The sequence below is a fragment of the Bombus flavifrons genome, chromosome 8, assembly GCF_040668555.2.
Source record: "Bombus flavifrons isolate JBK064 chromosome 8, iyBomFlav1_principal, whole genome shotgun sequence".
Taxonomy (NCBI): domain Eukaryota; kingdom Metazoa; phylum Arthropoda; class Insecta; order Hymenoptera; family Apidae; genus Bombus; species Bombus flavifrons.
In genome coordinates this window covers 9308623-9331638 of record NC_138449.1, presented here as the reverse complement: position 1 = coordinate 9331638, position 23016 = coordinate 9308623, and the positions used below count along the sequence as shown (strand labels likewise).

General features: G+C 34.7%; 1 protein-coding gene across 6 annotated transcripts in view; it reads right to left on the bottom strand.

The window, feature by feature from the left end:
- Positions 1 to 192: 192 nt before the first annotated feature.
- Positions 193 to 23016, bottom strand: part of LOC138182724 (probable G-protein coupled receptor No18) — a 112009-nt gene continuing 89185 nt past the window's right edge. For all 6 annotated transcript variants that reach the window (XM_069118851.1, XM_069118850.1, XM_069118852.1 and 3 more), the window contains 6 exons: positions 13293 to 13522; positions 12051 to 12188; positions 4847 to 4959; positions 3782 to 4115; positions 2128 to 2428; positions 193 to 1134 (listed from right to left, as the gene is read on the bottom strand). In XM_069118851.1, coding sequence (XP_068974952.1) covers positions 944 to 1134; positions 2128 to 2428; positions 3782 to 4115; positions 4847 to 4959; positions 12051 to 12188; positions 13293 to 13448 — 1233 coding nt within the window. In that variant the 5' untranslated portion in view covers positions 13449 to 13522 and the 3' untranslated portion in view covers positions 193 to 943. The remainder of the gene's footprint in view (positions 1135 to 2127; positions 2429 to 3781; positions 4116 to 4846; positions 4960 to 12050; positions 12189 to 13292; positions 13523 to 23016) is intronic.

Sequence of the window (23016 nt, the reverse complement as noted above, 5' to 3'; positions counted from 1 at the left end):
GCGCGGTAGAACGCACCACTGTGCTAGGCTGAGAACAAACAGCTTTTGTACCGAGGCAGCTAATTAATTTCTCATTGTGTTAATTTGCTGCGATGCCAGCGTACAAGGCCGGTATTGCGTAATTAACACCTGAGCGCAAAGAAGCAGATAGAAGGACGTAGGCATTTTAAATGAAATACACCAATGGGACGTTATAAAATCCGTATACTTGCATACTTTCTACATCGACAGATATCTATGCGTCGATAAATACAGACAGGATACTGTAATGACAAAAGGAAGACTATTTCCTACGATCGATTATTATTTATTGTTGTTGGGTTTCTACGAAGTGGATCCGCGCGAATAATGTTCATGTATACATGTTGATATCGATACAACCGAATGCAACAGATGTCGTCACTATTTTGCTAAATAAATATCCTTACTTCTCTTTTGTTCGCTATGTTAGTCGAACGAATATATGAATTGTGCAGTCATTGTGCGTGTGGTATGCGCGATTGTCCGATTACAATGCTTGAGATGTGCGAATAAGTGTATTATTCGGATAAGTCGGGATTTTAGTATTAAAATAGTAATTTTTTCTTTTCCTGCGTTGTACTATGGAGAAAAAATTCAAATTAATTATAATTCTTTCCTTGATCTACATTATATTTGACTAGAATTCCTATTATATATAAAAATGTCTGTATTGATAACTGTAAACGTATATCTCAATACCTGTAATGGGTGGTGAATGTGTGTAATATCTTCCGAATAATACAAATATTCGCATATTATACATATCATTTGACTGTCATTAAATTATGAAAAAATTTAGTGACATTCGCGAGATTGCACGTTTCGTATAAATTACATGAATGTGATCGATGTAATTAGCGCTATTAAATAAATCACAGTGATCCTCTTCACGATCACGATCGAAGGATATTCGTTCCAACGTTCATTCCCCGATTTTCACGTCCTCCATGTTGTCCTTCTTCCAATTAGTCGGGGCTGGTAATTTCCGATTGCTGCGATCCAAATTAGTTCTAGTTTTGAAGCATTTTCGGCAAGTCAATCGCCAGAATGCAAGCCTGAAGTCGGCCGAGTAGAAGGCATAGATGAATGGATTTATAGCCGAATTAATCCAGCCTGAAATAAGTCAAAAAGTTATTAAACAATTTAATATAACTATTCATTTAGGCTTTTAAAAATATTTAACAATACATATATATATATTAAAGTTGATGATATCTCGCAGTGAGAAATAAAAATGAAACAATTGTAATTTAATATATTACGAAATGTAAAATGTATACATATGCCCCTTATTATTAAATGGATAAAATGTTCTTCATTACAAATACCTCCACATTTAATTTCTCCAATATTAAAGCTTTTATTGCCACCTTTGTAATAGCTATGAAATTAAAATGTTTTGTATACTAAAAGGGAAGAGATGATCATAAAATCTACCATGTATTGTAGTAATGCCGAGATGCGTATCCCATACAATGGAATTGGAATTTCAAATGGAATTGGAAAGTGGTTATTGCTGTCACCAGCCTATTTCACTTACTTCGAACTTGTGGGTTTCCACTTATTTTGATCAATAAAACATAGACTGTTCGGAAAAAATTCCGAACTACGGAAGAGATCCGAAAGTGGGTCGACCACTTTATCACCTTGAAAGTAGAATCATTTTTTACTTTTATAGAATTTCACTCTTATCCGAAAAATATTGGAAGCAGTAGATAACGAGGGATAATTTAACCAGCTCAGCTAACTCTTCTAACTAATTTGGATTATGTCAATTATAAAACATCGATAAAGATTTTCGATGTCGAAAAGAAATTACCTCTACTTTCACAGGTCTTTTATTAAAAGTTTGAATGTTGGATGTTGAAAGTAGAAAGTAGAAATTAATTACGAAGAATAAAATCAGGTGAATGTCAGTGGTAGCCTTGTTATTTACTTTTTAGATAAGAATTTATATAAAGCCACAAAGGGGGATGTACATCATATAAAACCCTTAATGAGGACCAATTAATTGTAAAATTCCAACAAACAAGCTATTTGCATAAAGTGTACAGATTGACCACGATCCTCTATCGAGTACAACTTCGACTACTTTATGATAATTACCTAGCCAAGTTAGCGCAGGCATCAGAATATCTGGTGGTTCCATAGGCACGAAAGGAGTGGCCAAGTAGAGGATGAAGAATGGTAACCAACAGGCGACGAATCCACCTACGACCACTGCTAAAGTGGCAGCGGTTTTTGTCTCTCGTGCAACTCTGTTGATGCAACTCTGCTGATGGCTGCGGACAATCCCAGACCTTTTGCTCGTGCTAGGAGGTTCCACTTCGTCGGATGCCCTGTCGCATGTCACGCTACTGGTTACGCATTCTGTTCTTCGTACTCTGATGCTCTTTGCACGCTCGATCTGCAGAAAATTGGAGCAAATTGAAATTCTTCCTAGCGACAAATTGGATACAACAAAATAAAGTAACAAAGAGAGATGGGACAGTGTACACGTGTACTTTTAATTGTACAAGTGCGATATTATAGTATCTCACTTTCCAGAAAAATTAGTTAGTGTTTGTGAAACTTCACAGGGATAAATTTATATTATTTTACAAAAATATTAAGTTTCAAAGAGCTTATCAATTTTTCAAGATTATCGTAAAAATATCGCAGAGATAGGGTACAAGATTTCGGTGTCACTATCGAAAGCAATATCGAGCAAGTCTGCGCTTCCATATTCATAAGTTTCGCATTACCTACTGAAAATCTGTCGAACGGTGTCATCGTAACAGGTTTGTAAGCATTAGTATCAATAGATTGAAATTGCAAATCGATTTCTCATTTATATACGCTCGTCAGTTTTTCCGAGTAAAATGGACTGCGTCTGATTCGTTCTTGCAGTTTCTAATTGCAATGAGTTGTAGAATTTTCGAAATTCAACATTTTATTCCCAATATTTGATTCATCATCCGAAAAAAATGTTCTTGTCTTGTTCAACGTTTATACAGCAACGTATTAATTAAATATATTATATAGCTACGTTTTATTACTTTGTTTTTCTTTTAGACTTTATAAAATCAGAAGATAACTTTTTGCACTTCTACGCATCGATTACACATATATATTTTGGATTGTATTGATCCATTCATTTCTTCTAAACTCTATTGATTATAATTGATTCAATATTATTACTGATTGAAATCTGATAAATTGGTTTGGTGTATCGACTATAACAGATGTTCGTATAATTTTTCAGTGCACTCTAAATTCCTTCTCATTTCTTTTTTCAAGTTGCTCGGCACACGAGTTATATCCCGTATGCCTTCAGGGAAACACGTTGTGCAAATAGGTATTTTCTCGTTGGAGATGAAAAGTTGCGTAAATTAATATAGCTAGAAGCATAGGAGTTCATTTCCAAAGAAAGCGTAATGATGCTTTACAGATGCTTGGCGCATAAAAATGTGTCCTGTTAATTAGAGAATATGCTTTCCTTCACTTCGTCTTAATTCTCTTACCTACATTTTTGTTTACTTGTAACTGTTTCTGTATTCACAGAATTGAATCGAAAACATTTTTATAACCACAAGGTTTTGTATAAATATTTCATTAAAATATAAATAAAGGTTATTCGTTCTCTAATGCTCAGTTGCTCTAATAAATGCAATAAAAAATAACAAAGTCTCTAATTTTTAATTTTTTACGCTTTCAAACAACCTCCATCTTTCAAAGATTTCGGAGAATATAAGAAAATAATCTGTCAGAGAATGCTTACCAAAACGTTGCGACGTGGTCGAATGTTTTCGCTCTCGGTAGCTTCGAGATTTCTGTGTCGGCTGGCAATCACGCAGGATATTCTGCCGTATACGTAAAGCATTACCAACATCGGTAGGAAAAAAGAACCCATCGCGGAAAATATCACGTATGAAGAGTCCATGTTGTACGAGCATTTTTTAGTGTCACGATTCGTCGCACGTGGAAAGCATCCCAGCAGAGGTGGACTGGTGATAGCGCCAGCTAGCACCCATACTGCGACAATCATCAATCCAGCCAATCTCTTGCTTCGTCGTCGTCGGCTGTATATCAGCGGTTGAGTTACGGCTAGGTACCTTCGATGAAAATGAAATTCATTTAGGAAGCACGTGGGAACAACTAAGCGACGAATTCAGATGGAAGTTCTTAATTAAAATAAAGGTAGACCCACTTCACACCACGCTTTTCACAGTTTTAGTCGTAAATTGCAGAGAGAGAGAGAGAGAGAGAGAGAGAGAGAGAGAGAGAGAGCGTTATGTATTTGAACGAGTCTAAGTTTGATGAGCGCAATTTAACTTGGAAAATGCAACAACTTATAAAAGATAGTTCAAGCTATAAGAGAAATCATAATTGCACACAATAGAATTGTAATTGATGAAAGTTTAATAATATTCATTAATCTCGTTACTTGTTTCCACATCGCAGCGTCACAAGTATCGAGGTACGCACTGGCTCGACCGGGAACTTCTAATTCGCAGCGACACGGCGCAGCTATATCTCTACGGGTTAAGCACCGATCGATATAAATCGCGCGGATACGAAAAGCTTGCACGTGATCGGCCAGTTAATTTGTACCGAATCGGTTCCTCGCAGTTTCAGAAAATCTCCTATAAACTTTAAACGATTTCGTTTCTACGAGGCAAGAAGACCGGATTCTCGTCTACTAAACGGGAAACTTGCACTTCCGGTATTCGACCATCAGCCTACGTAACTGGCGTTGGTCACTCTATTCGCGCGCAGTAAAATTTCTTGCGGTAATCTCGTTCCATTTACGTGCCATGATTCGGGAATGCGGCCAACCACTCACCTGTCTATGGATATGGCGCATAACGATAGGATGCTGGCAGTACAGAGAAGAATATCGAGGGAGACCCATGAGTCGCAGAGCACCTCGCCCAATTGCCAGGTACCACCTGTGAGCTTCGTCAAATTTATTTCATTAGACACCTTGTTCAAGATAGCTCGTTAATGAATGCTTAAATGTATATGGATTTGTAATTGACACATCGAGCATTATACACGTTAAGCTATAAACGATATCGCAAACTGGGGAAAAATTGGCAGGATTTTATAAGATTTTATCGCGTAGCAGGAAATTTAAAATATTTATATCTTATTTAAATATCTTATTGTAATATTACATTCTCTATTGTGCATATGTATAGGCATTGTTGCGTGTTAATTGGCTCGATTACGAGATAACATTTGTAGATGTTATGTAAAAAGTATTAGTAGTGAAGATTGTATTAATTTACAATTATTATTGGTATTTCAATTTATTTTCATTTTAATGCGTAATTCGTTCATTGTTTTATTTTTATTCGTTTCAATGGTAAATTAATTCTTTTATCGATTTTTCTTTTTTTTTAACGTTCCATCCCTTGATCTGCCATTTACAGAGAATACTTGGTTGTATCTGCTGATGTGATACGCAAATGTTTTATTAACTCGAAAATTCTTGACGCTTCTAACATAATAAAGGCAATGCCTATCGCCTTTAATACTGCACTTCATGATTATGATGGGTAGCATCGGTAGAGAAAATCTGTTATATAAACTGTTTATTTTCAAATCAATGGAGTTGTTTTATACGTGAAATTAGATAAAGCGGATGAAGCATATTATTTTCTTTCGAAACAAATCCATTTGTTTTGAACACATCAAAGGCTCACGGTGATGTCATTGTACCAGACGTCTACGCTTTTAGCCTAACATGATGGCATTCACCGGCTAAATATACGTGTTCGTAGCACTTAAAAGGGTTAAACAGCCGCGAGCTGCCCGTCAAGCTCATTCACCTGAGCGCACACAAGCCTACAAGACTCCAATCTCATTGTGGCGTTGATTGCTTCGCGAGTGATAGCAATATAGTTGGTGTCAAAAACATACCACGATTATAAAGTTAATCAAGTATTGAAGTTTAAATATTCGAGTGATTAAGTAGATTAACAGATATTTGAGGAAATAAAGATCTGAAATCAATAACGCTTCTGTGATACTTATTTACATATTTCGGCAGTGTCGTGTTCAATTGGAATACTTTGCGATATTTTCATAAAGTGTGCGAATATCAGATCGTTCCTGTGTGACAGTTTTGAAATCTCGAGAAATATGCGCGATCTCGTTGTTTTAAAAAATTTAGTTAACTGTACATCATTTTACAAAGTCTTATTTGGAATTGATTAACGTAGGGATATTTTCTACATTAATTGTCGCTCATTTCATTCTTAATTTTACCTAGAGTAGCATGTTAAATTAATGACCTAATAAATACGTAATAACGACATAATAAAACTTTCTTTATGAAACAGTCGCATGTTGTGCGGGCAACAGATGCTGGCCCGCATCATTGTAGAACTAGTCTAAATCCGTTGTGCAACTTTGGCCACATGACTATTGCACAGCATGATCAAATACACAGTGTTTCACTTACAATAAATGCTTTACGAAAAGTATATATAACCGTCCAAAGTATTCGGACATCTGGTGCAATTCGATGAAAAGGTTTGCAGTCTGGTTATAATTTTAACAGAAGTTGTAACAGAAGTTTTCGAAGTTCTGTCTACAGGTACTTCGATATCAGAATGAATCGGTACTCTTACAAATGGCAACGTTATGAGAGTCAGGAAAACACTGTATATCTCACAAATATTATTTTATCGTTTCCACTTGCAATTCTTTAGAAATATAATATTTGATTTACAACGTTTTGTAGAGAATTACGATAATGGACTTCAATGATGATCAAGGAAAATGACGTTAAGAAAACGCAGAATTTTTGGCTAGATGCTTAAAAAAAGTTTCACGCCTATTCGACTAGTACTCAAGTCTACTTGCAAGTATTATTTCTTTTTCTTGAAATATTTATAGAGAGTTTGAATCTAATCGACCAATGTTCGATCTTATTTGCGACGTACTTGAGCTCATCAGTAGTCATTAATAATGCCCAAAGGCAGTTTTCGGATGACGACTAAAGTCGACGCTACGAACAGAAGGGTTAAAGTGGACCATCCGACAAACACAGTCAGGCTGACCCATGAAGCACGAAAGAGACGCGCGCAAACTTCCGTTAGCTTTGCAAATTATTTGGTGGAGTATCTCAGGACGCGGTGATATTTGAAGTTTGTTTTCATTCGTTTGCCCTTACCGTGCACGCGGTGTTCCATTTTAATCTGTAAATGGATGGAGGAGAAAGTACGTAGGTTTTAGCCGATACAATTGAACTTAACGGGTCAGGATTGGATAGGTAAAGCCAAACCGAGCTGTTTAAAGATCGTTCTTATTTTCAGTTTGGTCGAGTTGGGTGCTATTACACTTTGGTCTAGAAAACTTAGTTTCCACTCGCTAAAGTTATTAGAGAATGGTTTCAAAACAATTTCTGTTTTCCATTAGAGTATAGTACTATAAGTGACTACTGTAAACGTTCCTCTACCTCTCTCAAACTTACGTTGAACACTGTTCTCAAGTTCACTTACTAAGTAATAATAATTAATTAAATGAGGATAATTAATGATCAGGTGATGTAATAATCGTACATAAATGCGGGAATTAAAAGAATAACGAGAGGGGTTAAGGCTTGTTATCAGAATGACACGAGACTTCTAGTTCACAACCGCGACTGATATTTCACTGTCGAAGAATTCCTACCAACTTGTATAGAATTTATCGGTGCAATTTGTCAATAGATAACTAAAAGTGGACCGGTGCATCAGTGTTACCGACAGAGATTAATGATAAGCTGTTAAACACTCGTTATCACGTGAAATTTATTTTACTTCTGACTTGCTCGATATAATGCTGCTTGTCGTTGTAGAGAGAAACTTTTATCACCCAGAGATTGAGTTTACTTAAGAAGTTATTTTTTTGATCATAGAAGTTTGACTTCTTCCTTATTCTAAGTTAGTTAACCTATTTTTAACGTCAGATGTTTTCGTATGATCTTCGAACAAATTAGATATTTAATTTAAGAATTCAAGAATGTACAGCTTCAAATGTATCAAATTCATTTTCTACCATTTCAGTGCTGACACTCAGATGACACGTGACCTACAATTAGTTAATAATAATTTAAATAATAGTAAGCAGTAAATCCAGCATATGCTTCATTATGTTTTATTCCTCCACTTTTTAAATGTCTAATTGTCAGTAAAATATACTATCACAAAGCTCGTTCCGAAAGGCGTCACGCGACGACGAGCTTAATGCTTACTGCGACGAGATTTAATCTCGTGCAATCTTCTACAGGGCTGACAGTTTTTCATATTAAAAAAAAATAATTTTTTTTAGTAGTGATGTTGTGTATGGTACAATTTAAAGAAAGGGCACGCGTATAATTCCATGTTACAAACCTGGCGTAGATGGCATGATTCGACTCGGTTTTGCAGAAATTATTTCGAAAAATGTAGGCGATGAAAGAATCTAATGCACAGAAGGACGTCACGTACGTGAACTTTTTATGTATAGTAAGAAGAATAATTATACCGGCGCATAAATTAAAATAATTCATGTAAATCTATGCAAAAATACCACCTGTATTAATTATAACATTGAAATTATTACCATGACACTCGAAAGAGAATCTCCTTATTTAAATGAAAGTATTTTTTCGCTGTTGCATTGTTATAAGATGTTTGATAATAACGTACCAACATTTTAACGACACAATCTCATTTCGCAATCACTGCGCTCTTTCATATTTGTTTCATTGAAACACAGTATCATACACTTTAATATGCAACACTTTCAGATTAATGTTTTGTAGCTTGCATCATTATTCACATCGTAATGCTTTTCATCTTACCTTCCTTCTGTAGCGTGTAACGCAACAAAGAGACGTAAAAGAAAATGTGGAACATCATTGTACGTGTTTCCTTTCTCCAGTCAAAGGACGCGTGGGTGTGTTATACATGGTTCAGCTTTGGGCGTGTTCAAGCCATTGTACGCCTTTTAATACTTTATCCCATTATGTAGAATGTAGAATGGAAATCTCATAACGTCTCGAGATGGTGGATTCGTTTAGAAAGAATAGGCAACGGAATAAAAACTCTTTGACTACAATTTCGAAAGTTTTGGTAAGAAAGCTTGTCCCCGTTTGCGTAACGACTGTATAATTTCATTTGAGAACATGATTCCTGTTTTTTTGCCAGCTTCTGAGATTTGGCAGTCGTTTGAGAAGATGTACGGAAGCTTTGCTTTTCAGACTTTTGATTATTCATTAAGAATTTCCGCCGTTTATACTTTGTGACCATAATGATGACATTGATAAAATTATTGTACGGATTGAGATACGATGAACGAAATTTTTTATGAAAGTTACATATGAGATTTATGAGAAGAGATTTCAGTTTTATGTACCTTTAAAAAATCCAACTAAGGCATATAGCTACAGGCATAAAAGAAACACCATGTTCTTTCATATACGAATTCACTTTGTAGAAGTAAAGCCAGTCGTTGGAGATTGAGACGCTTTTATTTCGATCTTCACAAAAGATCCGATATGCGAAACCGTTCACGTAAAAAGATTTGCCATAGAAGAAAAAAAGCAGCAAATTATCGGTCTATTAAAAAGAACTTTTTTATTATTTATAGGATACAATTTTCATTTGAGTTAATTTCAATCAACCTTATCATTCGTAATACGGAACTAAGTAATATAATCTTCAAGTAATATAGCCTTCAATATATCTTCAACAATAATTCCAGCTGTCGATGACACTTCTCAATTATTATTTACAGACATTCAATGTACAACTGTATACCTGCTTATGAATCTTAGCAGACTCTGCTTTAATTAACATCCGGTTAATTGTACGGAATGTTTTAATTCGTTTGGTGAAAAGAGGTTGCAAATAAATTATTCGTAGTCTAGAAGAGTGCTCTCGCGATCGATTACGACGTTCGTTATTCTCATTGGTATTCCTTTTTGCCGACGATGATGCGCAGTGGAAGCGCAACTTTTATCCAAGCAGTGCAACTCTTGATCGGGTTATTTTGTTACGCGAGTTCTCAGAGTAACTATCTACTAGCTGGCGAAGACTTAATTGACACCGGAAATTACGTTACTTCACGGTCTCTTTGGAATGAATTCACCGTGAGAATTAACCGCAAAATTCTTGTGATACTCATTCTGATTCTCGTTTTACAGGAATACAAAGATATACAGCGCCGACAAGAGGTATTTGTATAGATACAGTTTCCAGCTATCTGAGGCACAGTTTCTGATGGAGCGTTTTCTTATATCACTTTCACAGTATCAACGCTTTTATTAATACGAAAAGACTACTAAACGATACAAACTTCAATACACTTGAATGAATCTAATTTAATTAGTATATAAATATTACAAATACTATGGTGTACAAATACTCTTTGCCGCCGCTGTAAGTATTGAATGTCGTAACGTATAAGAGAAATATAATAAATCTTTCTCCGTCATTTTCCACATACACATATAGTGTTTGATATTTACGCGAATAAAAAATGCGATAGAAATTCAACGTTCACGAAAATATAAATTTGCATATGAATGCACAGTCCAGTCACAACGATACATACCAATGTTATATCATAACGACCTTGTATTTTCTAATACCAAAGCTTTTTAAAAAACGCACTTGAATGTGTTCCAATAATTAGTTTAATTTTTTTAAAGTAATATATATATACTTTAATTTGTAAGTATGTTTAGTTTTTTAATAAATCTTTTTGAACGAGATCAAGAAGTACCATTGAAAAAAATTATTACAGGAAATAATTTGTAAAGGTTTCCTATTATCTGTACTTATCCTGGCATTAGAACATATAATCATGCTAAGCAAGAAAAAGTGATCATTCCTAGTGAGAATCATGGACATTAAGAATCGTCTCCGCGGCATTCGGTTGATTGGATAGCGCTCGTGCCGTATCGAAGAGCATTCATTACGGACCAGCTCTGCTCCAATCTATATGCAAAATTACTTTTCGCTCTTCAAGAAGAACGAAGGATCAATGTTGGTAATTGTCACGTGACACTTTGGAGTTGAATGGCCAATACGTTAAGAAAATAACGAGAAATCTGTGATTCATTTTTAGATGATTACAAGTAAATGTGTTAATAAGAGACTTTTAAAGCACAGATGGAAAGCTTCGTAAATGTTATTAAAATTATTATTTATTCTGAAATGATTTTACTAATATCGGCATAATTCAATTAAATTTTATTATATCACTCTTAATATTACTTTTAATATTCCACCATTAAGTAATTTATCTTTTAATAGAGTACAGTGCCGCGACGTACATTTTGTTCCAATTATAATTTAGTTTAGAATTTTCAAATTAGAATATTTATAGTATTAAATTGACTCGCTGATTACTCTTGTACATAATTTATATATTTCCATGGTGTAAACATGCAACGAGGGAGACCGTCCGTTGCCTGCTGTGGAACGTTTTACGATATAATCTAGCTTTTTTAAAACGCTGGTACGCGTGAACACCATTAACACAGTGATCATTTATAACCGTGACCTCCTTGACTTTTATAGCATGATAAATCGTTCCAATGTTCTCAATCGCAGAATCCCACGAAATCTCGCGCTGTTGATTTACGTAACAGCGATACATGCAGAACTCCTGCACGAACAGCTTTGGCTTTTCAGTAGAAAGGCACGCGAGGTTTCGTACGTTCTCATAATCGATCAATTATCGTTGATCTGTGCTTCTTAGTTTCATTACTGTTCCGCTTTATCGCATTTTCGCCACATTTTTTATTTCTCTATGCCTATAATTAGTTTTTCCCTTTCTTGTTAGTTTATTTCGAAGAACTTTTATCATTTTTATTTTTCTACTTGTATTCGTTTCCCAAATCTTTTGCATTTATTTGTTAATACTTTTGTATACCTATAGTGATGTAGCTATTCTTCATTTCTATTTTCCCATAGCTATATTAATTTTTTATTTTTCCCTTTTCTCTGTATGCCTATACAGGATTCGTAATACTCTTATTTTTATTTTTAAATACTTTTATATACCTGCAACAATACCGCCGGTGGCATCACAGCCAAGCCAACCAGCAAATCCGCAGCCGCCAGGCTGGACACGAAACAATTAGTAACAGACCGTAAACGCCTAGTTGTTATCACAGCGGCAATTACTAGAGTGTTGCCCACCTGCCATACAGTAAAAAGTATACATTTTATTTTATGAAATCGATGAAATAGTGATTGATGGACACTACACTTAAAAAAAAAAGAAAGAGGTGAAAGTAGCAACCATGGCTCTATGTGTATATTGTGGATAACTAACACATCACTATAGTTATATATTCTACATTAAATATGAAATTTTAAAATCACTATAAAATGTATGTAATTTATAAAATGGACAAATACAAATGGACGTCAAATTGAGTTTTAGTTTAAAACATTCTTCGCTGATTGTTTGAATTAATTTACGATAATGTTCATTGTATAGTTTGAAATCACACTCGAATTGAACACTGAAACATGCGCCATTATCTGTCAATATCATTAGAGATTCATTCAAAACGTATAAAAAATCTCCTGTGATCTCAGATACTTATATACGGGTAACTAATACTTCTTGAATCAATCGATACTTTCGTGTATCTCAAACAACGTTTCTGTGCGGAATTCAAAACAGCTAGAAAAAAAAGGCGTAGAGGATAAATTCCAGCTAAATCAAATTCCTCTTGGAATCTTGACACATGTTTTAATATTCTATCCACACACGAAAAGAATTTCTAAAACGCTTCAAAAATCTGCAAAATTTGGTACACTACAGCTCAGAAGTATCCGGACGCTTGTCTACATTTGACGAGCTATATATTATAATTACAAAATCATAGCTAAATCAAACTGCAATAATTTTGTTCTTTAATAACGAGGATAAATTCTCCAGAATTAATAAAAATAATATATGATATTATTTGCTATATTCTTTAATAGATAATTTATCATATAGTCTGGTGATTCCATAAAAGCGTAGCAACTGTTGCATCTAATTGCTAATTCATCCTTAACTCCTAGATTTTGAGTTCGAGTTCGCATACTATTACCACAAATCGAGCAAAATGTCCGAATACTCACGAGCAATGGCATAGTTGGACAAAACAAGAGAGTATAGAATTTCAATGATTTTCTCGTGTTTCCTACAAGCAGTTAACATTCGTAGGAAGCATCGAAATCGTGTTTCGCTAATAGTCTGAAACAAAGCCGTCTTGGGATCAGATCAGGCGTTTAATAATTCCTTACTATAGTGACGATGATCAACATGATGAACAGCCCCGCCAAAACGAGATCCGTCCAATTCGGTAGGTAGTATTCCGACTGCGTATCTCGGTCAACCGTCGACACCGTGTGGTTCCATTGATAAACGTCCCCATAGTAATTGGCCGTTTGATTCGCCATGGCGCTTTACCCCCGGTCCATTGACGATGACTTCCGCTCAGCAATTTGCACATTTCCGTGCATCATGCGGCCCCCTGCAAGACAATATTTTCGCTTCGATAAAAGATAAATGGTTTCCGCGATGATCGGGGTATAGCGAAGGTTCGCGTCAAGAGAAATCGTCCCTTTTCAGTGCACTTTTTCCACCGGACCGTGCATCGTACGGGACGATTCCGGAGCTTTATCGTCGCGAAGGCGATTCGTTTTTGATCGACGGAGCAAGATTACGGTCCGAAGAAAAGAACAATGCATTTTAGAGGAAGCCTCTGAAAGGGTGTACTTAAACGTCTTTATCGGCCCTTGTGGGTAGTTGTATCGAGGATGAAGTTAGATTACTGGGAATATCCTGACGAGGAAGAATATTGCTATACTGTATATCTGTAACTGTTTCCTGAACTTAGAAGGGCATTTCTTTTCGAAATTTTAATAAATAAAATTTATTTGAAGATAGAAGTTACGGAGTTATTTACTTTTTATATAAAGCAGAGTTATATATTTATAAATTATAGCAAAACGACAGTTGTTAATAATAATCAAAATAATTAGACTTCCTTTCGTGTCTAAAGAGAGAAGCTCATAAATAGATCTTATTATAAAGACGATCAACAAGTAGATTTCATTGCTTAGAAAAATAACAATCAATCGTCCCTTCCTTTCTCGCGAATATCGAAAATTCAATGGACATCCAATTGATAAAAAGCGTATATTTTAATTCGCTGATTAGACAAGCATATACCATTGTTCCATTCCTTCAATCTGTGTATCATGAAACTTCCGATCTTTCATCTATCTATGTACACTGTGTAAACGCGGGATTCATCCTTGAATTAGTCATACATCTTCATTCATATTCATATTCAACGAGACAAGGTAACCGACGAATAAATTTTATTGAAACACATTTAGGTTTATAAACTGTCAAAGCTGATCTGTAAGTCAATATCCAGATATTCTACATAGAATTATTGGTTTATACAACGCGAAGCGAAGAAACGAGTTAACTGGCTGACCTGTCGCTTTGCTTTTTTACCGTGTATGTGTATATGTATATTCGAAATAAATTAGTGAAAGTAAATGGCCTGTACGCGACGTTATGGAGGATCCGAATTATTGTAACGGAAGGAACGAGGAACGAGGATACCTAGGAAAATAAAGCGAAATGTACAAAAAGATAAGAACGAAGGGCTGGCTGCATGGGAATTCAAAAACCTTTCGGATAAAGCTGTAGATGTCGGTTCAGGTATTTCGTCTGAAGGACTCGTTTTGTTCTTCCGTTGCGTGATTCAATCGCACTCCGAAGTAATTGGTCGATACCGTAGTAGATGAGAATAATGATGCTAATCTTTTACTATGTCAAAAGTTCCAGCTTCATTCGAATTTTAACTTCAGTAGAATTCCATTTCTATGACAGAGATTATTTAAACCTGTGGCAGAGACAAATAGTTCGTATAATATGGGTTCACTGGTTCTCCCCATTTCATACGATTTTTCATTTAAATAATAGGAATTAGCGTTCAGATAAATGAGTTCAATCGGCTATAATTCAGTTAATCGGGCAGTAGGTGAAATTTCGTTCGGATAAATGGAATTCAAATAAATGGAGAGTGCTACGCTACTTTATCGGTATAAAGCATTGTAATTTCGCATTTATTCACATATTTTTCGTATGTAATATAATAACCATTTGACCTGGATACGCGAGACACGTACCTGCACGCCAAGCAGATTTACTTGCCTATGACGATCACAGATATGATCATATTCTACTTTGCTTATATTATTTATCGATCTCCATGAATCTAATATAAGCTGCGATATCTTACGTTTAAAAAATATATATTGACCTTATTAGTATTCAAGGAACAATGAATAAAAAATTTAACATTTATTGGACTAACATTCAGATAGAATTTTTAATATGCGTAATAACGCTTTGTATTTTAAAAACTTTCGAATCACTTTCATTCGTGGGCAAATGTATTTGCAAAAAACAAATAATTTGTAAATAATCAATTTGTAGAGAATTTCGTGACCCATGGTAAATGATCTTAAAGATCATCAAGCCGGCAGTAGATTTCTTGTTTTCCACAGTCAACAACAATATAATGAAATCATTTAAATGCGAATAAATTAAGATCTATTAAAGATTTGGTTCTAGTCGTCCTCAACAATTTAGTACTTCTTAGTAGTAGTTTATTTAGTGTTCTTGAGATAATTATTGAAATTAGGTAAAAGTTAAGTTAAAATTAAATTGAAAGTATCTTTTGTCTGTTATACATTGCAAAATACGTTTTTCCACCTTTCTATGAGAGCTGAGTTAACGCTGTCAACAAATAGTAAACTTAAAACTTTGTTATGCCAATACTGCGGCAAAATAAATTACTATAGAGGGAAGAATGCACTTAAAAGTTTGAAGAAAATTTAAGGAGTCTGCGTCTCAGTCTCACGTAACGGAAAAGATAAATGATATTTACATTCTTCTCCGCTTTCCTCTTGAGTTATTTTTTGGTACCTGAGTTGGAACGTAAGTAGCATAAATCTAACACAATGGTCTTGTTTGTTACACATTTCTAGATGCATTAGGATGCGACGTTTAGTTCACTACGTCGTGCGTTTAATATTTTTCAGCAATGAAAAACACGTTTCATTCCGACTGTTGACACGCGCAAAGAATTAAGTTGCGTTACATGCTACATCACTTCGTTATTAATTATTAACTTAAATTCATGTATCCAATGAGCGTATGATTAAAATTAATTACATTTCGTTCTCATGAATGTAGTGATTGGAAGTGATTGAGCGAGTGTAAATTGATATGTTAATGTGATTACAGAGGCATAATGATCGAAATGTATTTATACAATTATTACATGTATGAATGATTAAATACAGCTTTCTCAAATGATTAAATTAAATTAAGCAAATTTTTAACAGTATTGTTATTCCATTGTACTAGCATTTGTTCCTACGATACTGACTTTCGTATATGTATATCTTTCATACATACTTGACTTTATATTCCATTTCATATTCTTCATATATATAAAAATTTTATTACTAATATGGAAACGTAGTACGTTTGTAACAAGCGACAGAATTTTTGGTGTTAGAAACATGCTACCAGAATCAAATGCTTGAATTTAGAGTATGAAAGGAGAACATCATCGAAAGATTTGGGTAAACGTGACCGAATAAGTTCTGGGAATATTAGCATAGCTTGCCTGAATTGAGTGGAAAAGACCGTAGAACACAGAACGAGAAAATGTACGAATGTTAGGATATATCCATTTGCTCCCGGAGAGATGCTGCGGCATGGTTAGCAGGTTAAAAAGAAAATGAAAAAAAAATATATATATAGCTATGTATCCTGTAGAAAATGTATGCACACGGCAGTCGTTGAAGGGAATAGAAAGTTGTGAATAATTTTGTATTACTGTAATGTTTAGTTGTACGAAGTCGTCCGTGTATTTTAAGAAATACATTAATGTATACAGTTACCTACGCAAGTATTTGAATATTTGTTATAAAAAGTTTATATGATCGTGTTATGTATACTTTTTATACTAACTTCTGTCACAAAACTTTTGGAAATTTCATTAGCACTGTAACGAGACATGATTATCTCGTTCTCGTATATTGACAAATATTTTAATCTTATTGCTCCTTTCTATCACAAGTTTTACTTTACCTTTTTTAATCTAAGTCCCTGAACATATTTCCGTACATAAGTGTTACTTTCAATTTAATTAAAAATTTACTACTACACATTATACATGTACATATACTTTTACATACTATACACATACACATACTTTTCCACGAAACATACCGAAATTAAGAAGTACACAGCACTAATGTATAACATCCAAGAAACAACTGCAAGGGATATTTCAGCACCTGGAGGCAGGATTTTAAGCCTGTGCACGGGCATAAGTTTCTGCTTGTAATAAAGCTAGAGACATCTGCACGGTATAATTTGTGGTCTACCAAGAAACCAACTTGCATCATCTTCATATTAACCGTAGTGTTTTGATACGGGCAATACGTACGATTATTTCTATTTTCATGTTAAAAGCGAAGGGACGAGGTTTGTAATTTCTTCAGAGTTTTTTGTTATTCAACTTGCGAATCATAATAATCACTGTGTTTGATTTAAAACGCGTTGCTTTATTTACCACTTGGTATTAATCACCAATTGCCATTAATCCAAACATAAAATCATTTTGCTGAAAGCGTACGCGTTATCCGTCTGTCGCTCCACTTTATTTCTTCGTTCGTCATCAAAAACAATTGTTTTCGCATTTATTTAACAAGCAATCCAGACCGTTTCCTTTTCTAGAGAGTTGCACTGGCATTCGGACCCGTTCTCGTACACAAAACGGCGCTCGCGTTAATGTAAATAGCGTAGATTTGCGATGCGAAGTCGCGATTTGAATTCAACCACTCACGATTTAACCACTGAAAGGTCTGGGGAAAACAGAGCTTTGACAGAACGATTCAATTAATTTCACTCGAGGACATAAAAATGTGGAAAGAAATGGTCGGACTGGCTGACGATTTCTGTTGAACGATGCGAAATATATTGAAAAGGGAAATAATTATAAAATAAAGAAGACCGGAAAATTCCATAATAGGCTTTGAAAGTATTTTCCCTTTGAATATTCATGGAGATAATTGGAGAGAAATTTGGAGATTTATGGAGATAAAAAGTATTTTACAGTAGAATAATGAATGCGAATGTGTAAAATCCACGATTTTTGGATAAACTCTTTACGTATTTTGACAATTACTTCTTCATCGTTGCGTCCTCTAGTTTCAATGAATGCGATAAAAATTTGTGGAGCGAATAACTAGCATAAGAAGCAGATTAAAATTTCACTTTATTCTCTTAAAGGATAAGATACTATCTCAATTTCGGATGTGCATTTTTAGCTTTTCCGTCATTGGAGCGTTGTTCCGGAATATATAATAAACATTGTGAATTCCCGAGTGCATGGAATTCGTTTATGAATAGATAATTTCAACGTCCAATGGCCACATTATGTATAGACATATTAGTTCTCTGAAAAAAATAAACAATAATTGTCTTTGCTAGATTGAATAAATCGTCTCTGAAAGAGCTAATTTTGATATTTTTGCCTATATAATTATCAAGTTAGACATCATATTAAACATGAACAAGCTTATACTTATATATATAAACTATAGTATTCGCGTTTAAAGCTTTCGTTGTCGATGATCGCTACTCATCGAAAAGATAGTTGACAATATACGATGCATGTTAAAATATAAACGTAACCTAACAATTGGTACAATTGGTATAACATTTCTGTTTAACAGACGATCCAAGACTCTTACACGGAGCCACATATACTTTTTACTGTACCTCAACAAGAACAAACTGTTCCGATTATGGTCATATAAAATCGAGAAATACATTTGAGCACGCTTTTTACGATAACTCGGAGCACTTCTAGCGTGCCACTTCCCAATCTCGACATTTTCTCAGTCACCGCGTCACAAGAGGAAAAAGAAGGACAGCTCGTAATCGAAATGGCAACGCGATAAAAAATGTACAAGCGCGATGCGGGAATGCGGTTTCATGGGTTTATCTACGACGTGCGATATTCCGGCGAGACGCGAGAAAAAATATATCGCGCTCAACGATATTTACCTAGATGGCTGCTTCTTAGAATGAAACGTTTTCTTCAACGTCACTTAATTTTCCGCGATGACGCGACACGACGTTACGACCGGTGATACTACGGTGCACATCGGTATGCAATATCGCGTCACTCGCATATTGGACGAGAGGAAAGGCGAGGGAAATATATCCTGCAGCTGGGAACTGGCGGAAGTGGTTTAACCCTTCCGTGCAATTCATAGCCAGAGCAGAAGTTGAAGCCTTCCGCTGGTTGAAAAATCGGCTTCCTGACGAGTCGAAATCTGGCCTGTTCGTATATACGTTACCGTTGAAGAGGAAGCTGCCTTGAAAGAATGCAGAACGCGGTCGAATTTATCACGAAGTTTTCCTTTGACTTTATAGCTTCGAGTCAAGTGGTTGTTGAGAGCTTCTACTGCAGCGCTATCGAACCTTTGTTTCTCCTTAACGTTTCATCTTTGCGTCGTTCTTTCAATGGCAAAGTCCAAGAAGCGAATGGGGAATGAAAGAAGCGGGTTTTAAAAGAGACGATCGATCGCCGCGTTAAAATATTCTACCAAAGTCTGATTTATTGTATTTGAACAAAATATACGGAGTCCGGGTAATCGTGCAAATAAGTATATGAGGTGTGTTAAAATCTGATTTAAAAATTGTGGTCTTAATAATAATTTATATAACGAACGTCAAATTTCTTCTGCAAGGGATACTTTTCTCATTTAGAATTCTGTACTATATTCATCCCTTTGTCTAACGATAATTCTGTACATATGCCTGCGCATATATCCTTCGTAAAATATATATAGTTAAAAATTAATGGGAACTTCAGTTCGCACGCAATCTAATGTTCCTTATCGCTATTAATTTGTTGACGGAGACGTCGTCGAAGCATATGTCGTTGGATAACTGCACTGATATACATACATTATTAGCCCTTCTGAGATTATAATGTCAAGTTTACCTTCCATGTTATATAAATTGAATAACCATCCGTAAACCTAATATCGTGTAACGACATAAATAAAATTAAATCTTTTATTTTCTGGTGGAATATGAGATTACAAAAATTTAGAAGTACTGATAACACAGTAGAATAATATAGGATAATTTATAGATAAAAGACTAGAATGTACGTCGTTGAGAATCTTTTATCAGAATATATTTATGCGAAAATATGAATAAATACCTACTTTGTTTTATCTTAATTTATAAGCGCACAGTAGCGGAAAAATTCTTTTACGTACACTCCAGAAACACAGAACAAAAAGGAAATAGACAATTTTTTTCAAATTTCGCATAGTTATATATATATAACTGGGTTGAAAATGACTCAAAGAATGTAGGTAATAGGATTAACATTTTCGCTATAGTCGTAGAGTAAAGCTGGAGAGTTCAGCAAAGAACAACAAAATTAGGCCCGAAGAAAAATTAATGCGGTCGCCGCTGCAAAAATGACAGACAAAAGTCAAATAGAGACTCGCCCTGATCCGGTTGCGTAATTTCGGGATACCTCGTTTCGATCGATCAAATAGTGATAGAGATACTCCCAGCTGGAAGGCGAGAGATTCCCGGCCAGTAATAAATAATCGCCAACCTGACATAGTAACAGAGAATGGTTTACGGTGTATAAAACACGACTCATAGAACTGCACTGGATGAACACGAACACTCGCTCGCTATAAGACGTACGAGTCCGCAAACCTTTAGGCGGTAGCTACCTCTATAGCTTTGGAAAAATAAGGAAAAGCACGAAAAAGGAAATTCGTGTTGCGTAATCGAATAAATCCTAAAACGTTTTAACGATCTTTCTTGGGGAATTTTTAGATTTATGATTACACCAATGGCAATTGCCGAGTAAGCAATATTTTCAAGAAAATTATAGATCGTATAGCTTTCGAATACCGTTGTTCGAGAAGAAAATCATCAACATAGGATACTTCGTTGACTGAAAATGTTGCAGTTTTTTTCAACTGAATTGAATAAGAATTCGATTTAAGAATAAGATGTCATTTGCTTGTAAAAACACACAAATAAAACTGGAATCACAGAGATTTTTTAACGTGTCCCCTCTATCTATTACAAAAATATTCTTTGTTGTGCTTTTTTGGCAAGTTACTGAGATTATAATCTGAAAGCCCGAACTATAAGAAGGAATTCGCCAGACGTTGTTATGTAAACGACAAACCCAGAAAGTAAAATTAAATTGTAAATTGATTCCTTCCAGAATCGTGGAACGATTCTTTACGTTAGCGGACATTCCTTTAAATACATCGCGAACGCAGATGCTTGGCATACATAATCTGCATAAAAATGGAAAAGGTCTAACCGAGTTACAAAAACGTTTTCTTTCAAACGATGAGTCAAAAAATATATTATACCGAGAGTGGGAAATTGCACATTTAAAATGGGGACCGCCATTGTCGTTAAATCTCAAATTCACGTTGTCGATTGAATTAAAGATCAAGGGCGAACGGAATTCTCGGGGCAAAGTGTACGTAAGAATTTGTTTCTGTCATTACGAAAATTGGGTTGAGGATAATCTAAAATGATGCCGGACATCGGTACGTGTCCAGTGAGATTCTCTTTCATCGAATTTCTAGCTTTCTCTTTTGTAAAAAGCGAATCACGTAGATCGTGGCAAATGAATGGCAAATGAAATTTTAACGATCAGAAAGCACGGAGCTTGTACAAATCCTTTATACTGAATTAATGATAAAGGGAGTTTGGATTAAATTCGTTTGATTAATGCTCGATGCCTCTGATTTTAAACTTTCCTTATTCTATCATACGAAATATTGTTGGAGAAGTTAAGGCAATTTTGAAAATGATTTTGAAATGATGAAATATATAACTTTAGAAATAACTCTCGGAATGAAAGATTACATATCCTGGATATTCGTCTCAATGCAAATTAATTCCACAGCATTTCCCACATTTACGCTAATTGCTGAGATATCGATTTGCAAGTTACGTGACGCGTCATGAATTTTTCAGATTAACTGATTTCTTTCGGAGCATTTTTTAATGACAGTAGCCAGCTGTTATTTCGCTTGTTTACAAATGCAGGATTATGCTTTCATTTCGTAATTATTATTAATCTATAATCATTAGTGGAAAATATGAAATATTTGTAAGTACGTACATTCGATTGAAACGCTCTAATTTGCCACTGTTTGTATATGATATGAAAATTTTGTTTTCGAATTTCGGTTAATTCACGAGTTTTATATTCACTTTTCACTAGAAACATGAAAAATGTCAGTCACAACAAATAATTTCAAATCATTGCATATAAATATTAAACTCGTCCGTGTTAAATGTAGTTTTGCTGGAATTTGAATTTGTTATAGCATATCTATATTAAATTCAAAAAGGGTTTTTTGATAGAAATGCGTGATACGTAAAATATATGATACATTGTACGAATAATATTAATTGTAATAGAAATAATAGAAATAGAAATTGTAAAATAAATTAATTGTAATGAAAATGACCTATCGTAAATAGTCAAATTATTTGTTGTATGAGCTATTGCACGAGTGTTCTTTGTACGAACTTAAATTTGCAAAAAAAAAAAAAATGCTGTAAAAGTTATTACAGGCACCAACTTAGCATATAGAAAACGTTATGTAAATGTTATGATAGTCCAGCGTTGGTTCGTGGAAGTCAAGGCTGGTGATTTTTCATTAAGAAATAAGACCGGTGGAAGGCTGCAGAAAGACCATCGATATAATATTGTAGATATATTCCAAAAAATAATCCACCAAAAGCGATAGTAAAATGGCACTTTAAATGAAAATAAGCCATTCTATCAATATTCGTCGTTTACTTCAAATAACAAATACCTGTCCGCGGTAATTAATTAATCGT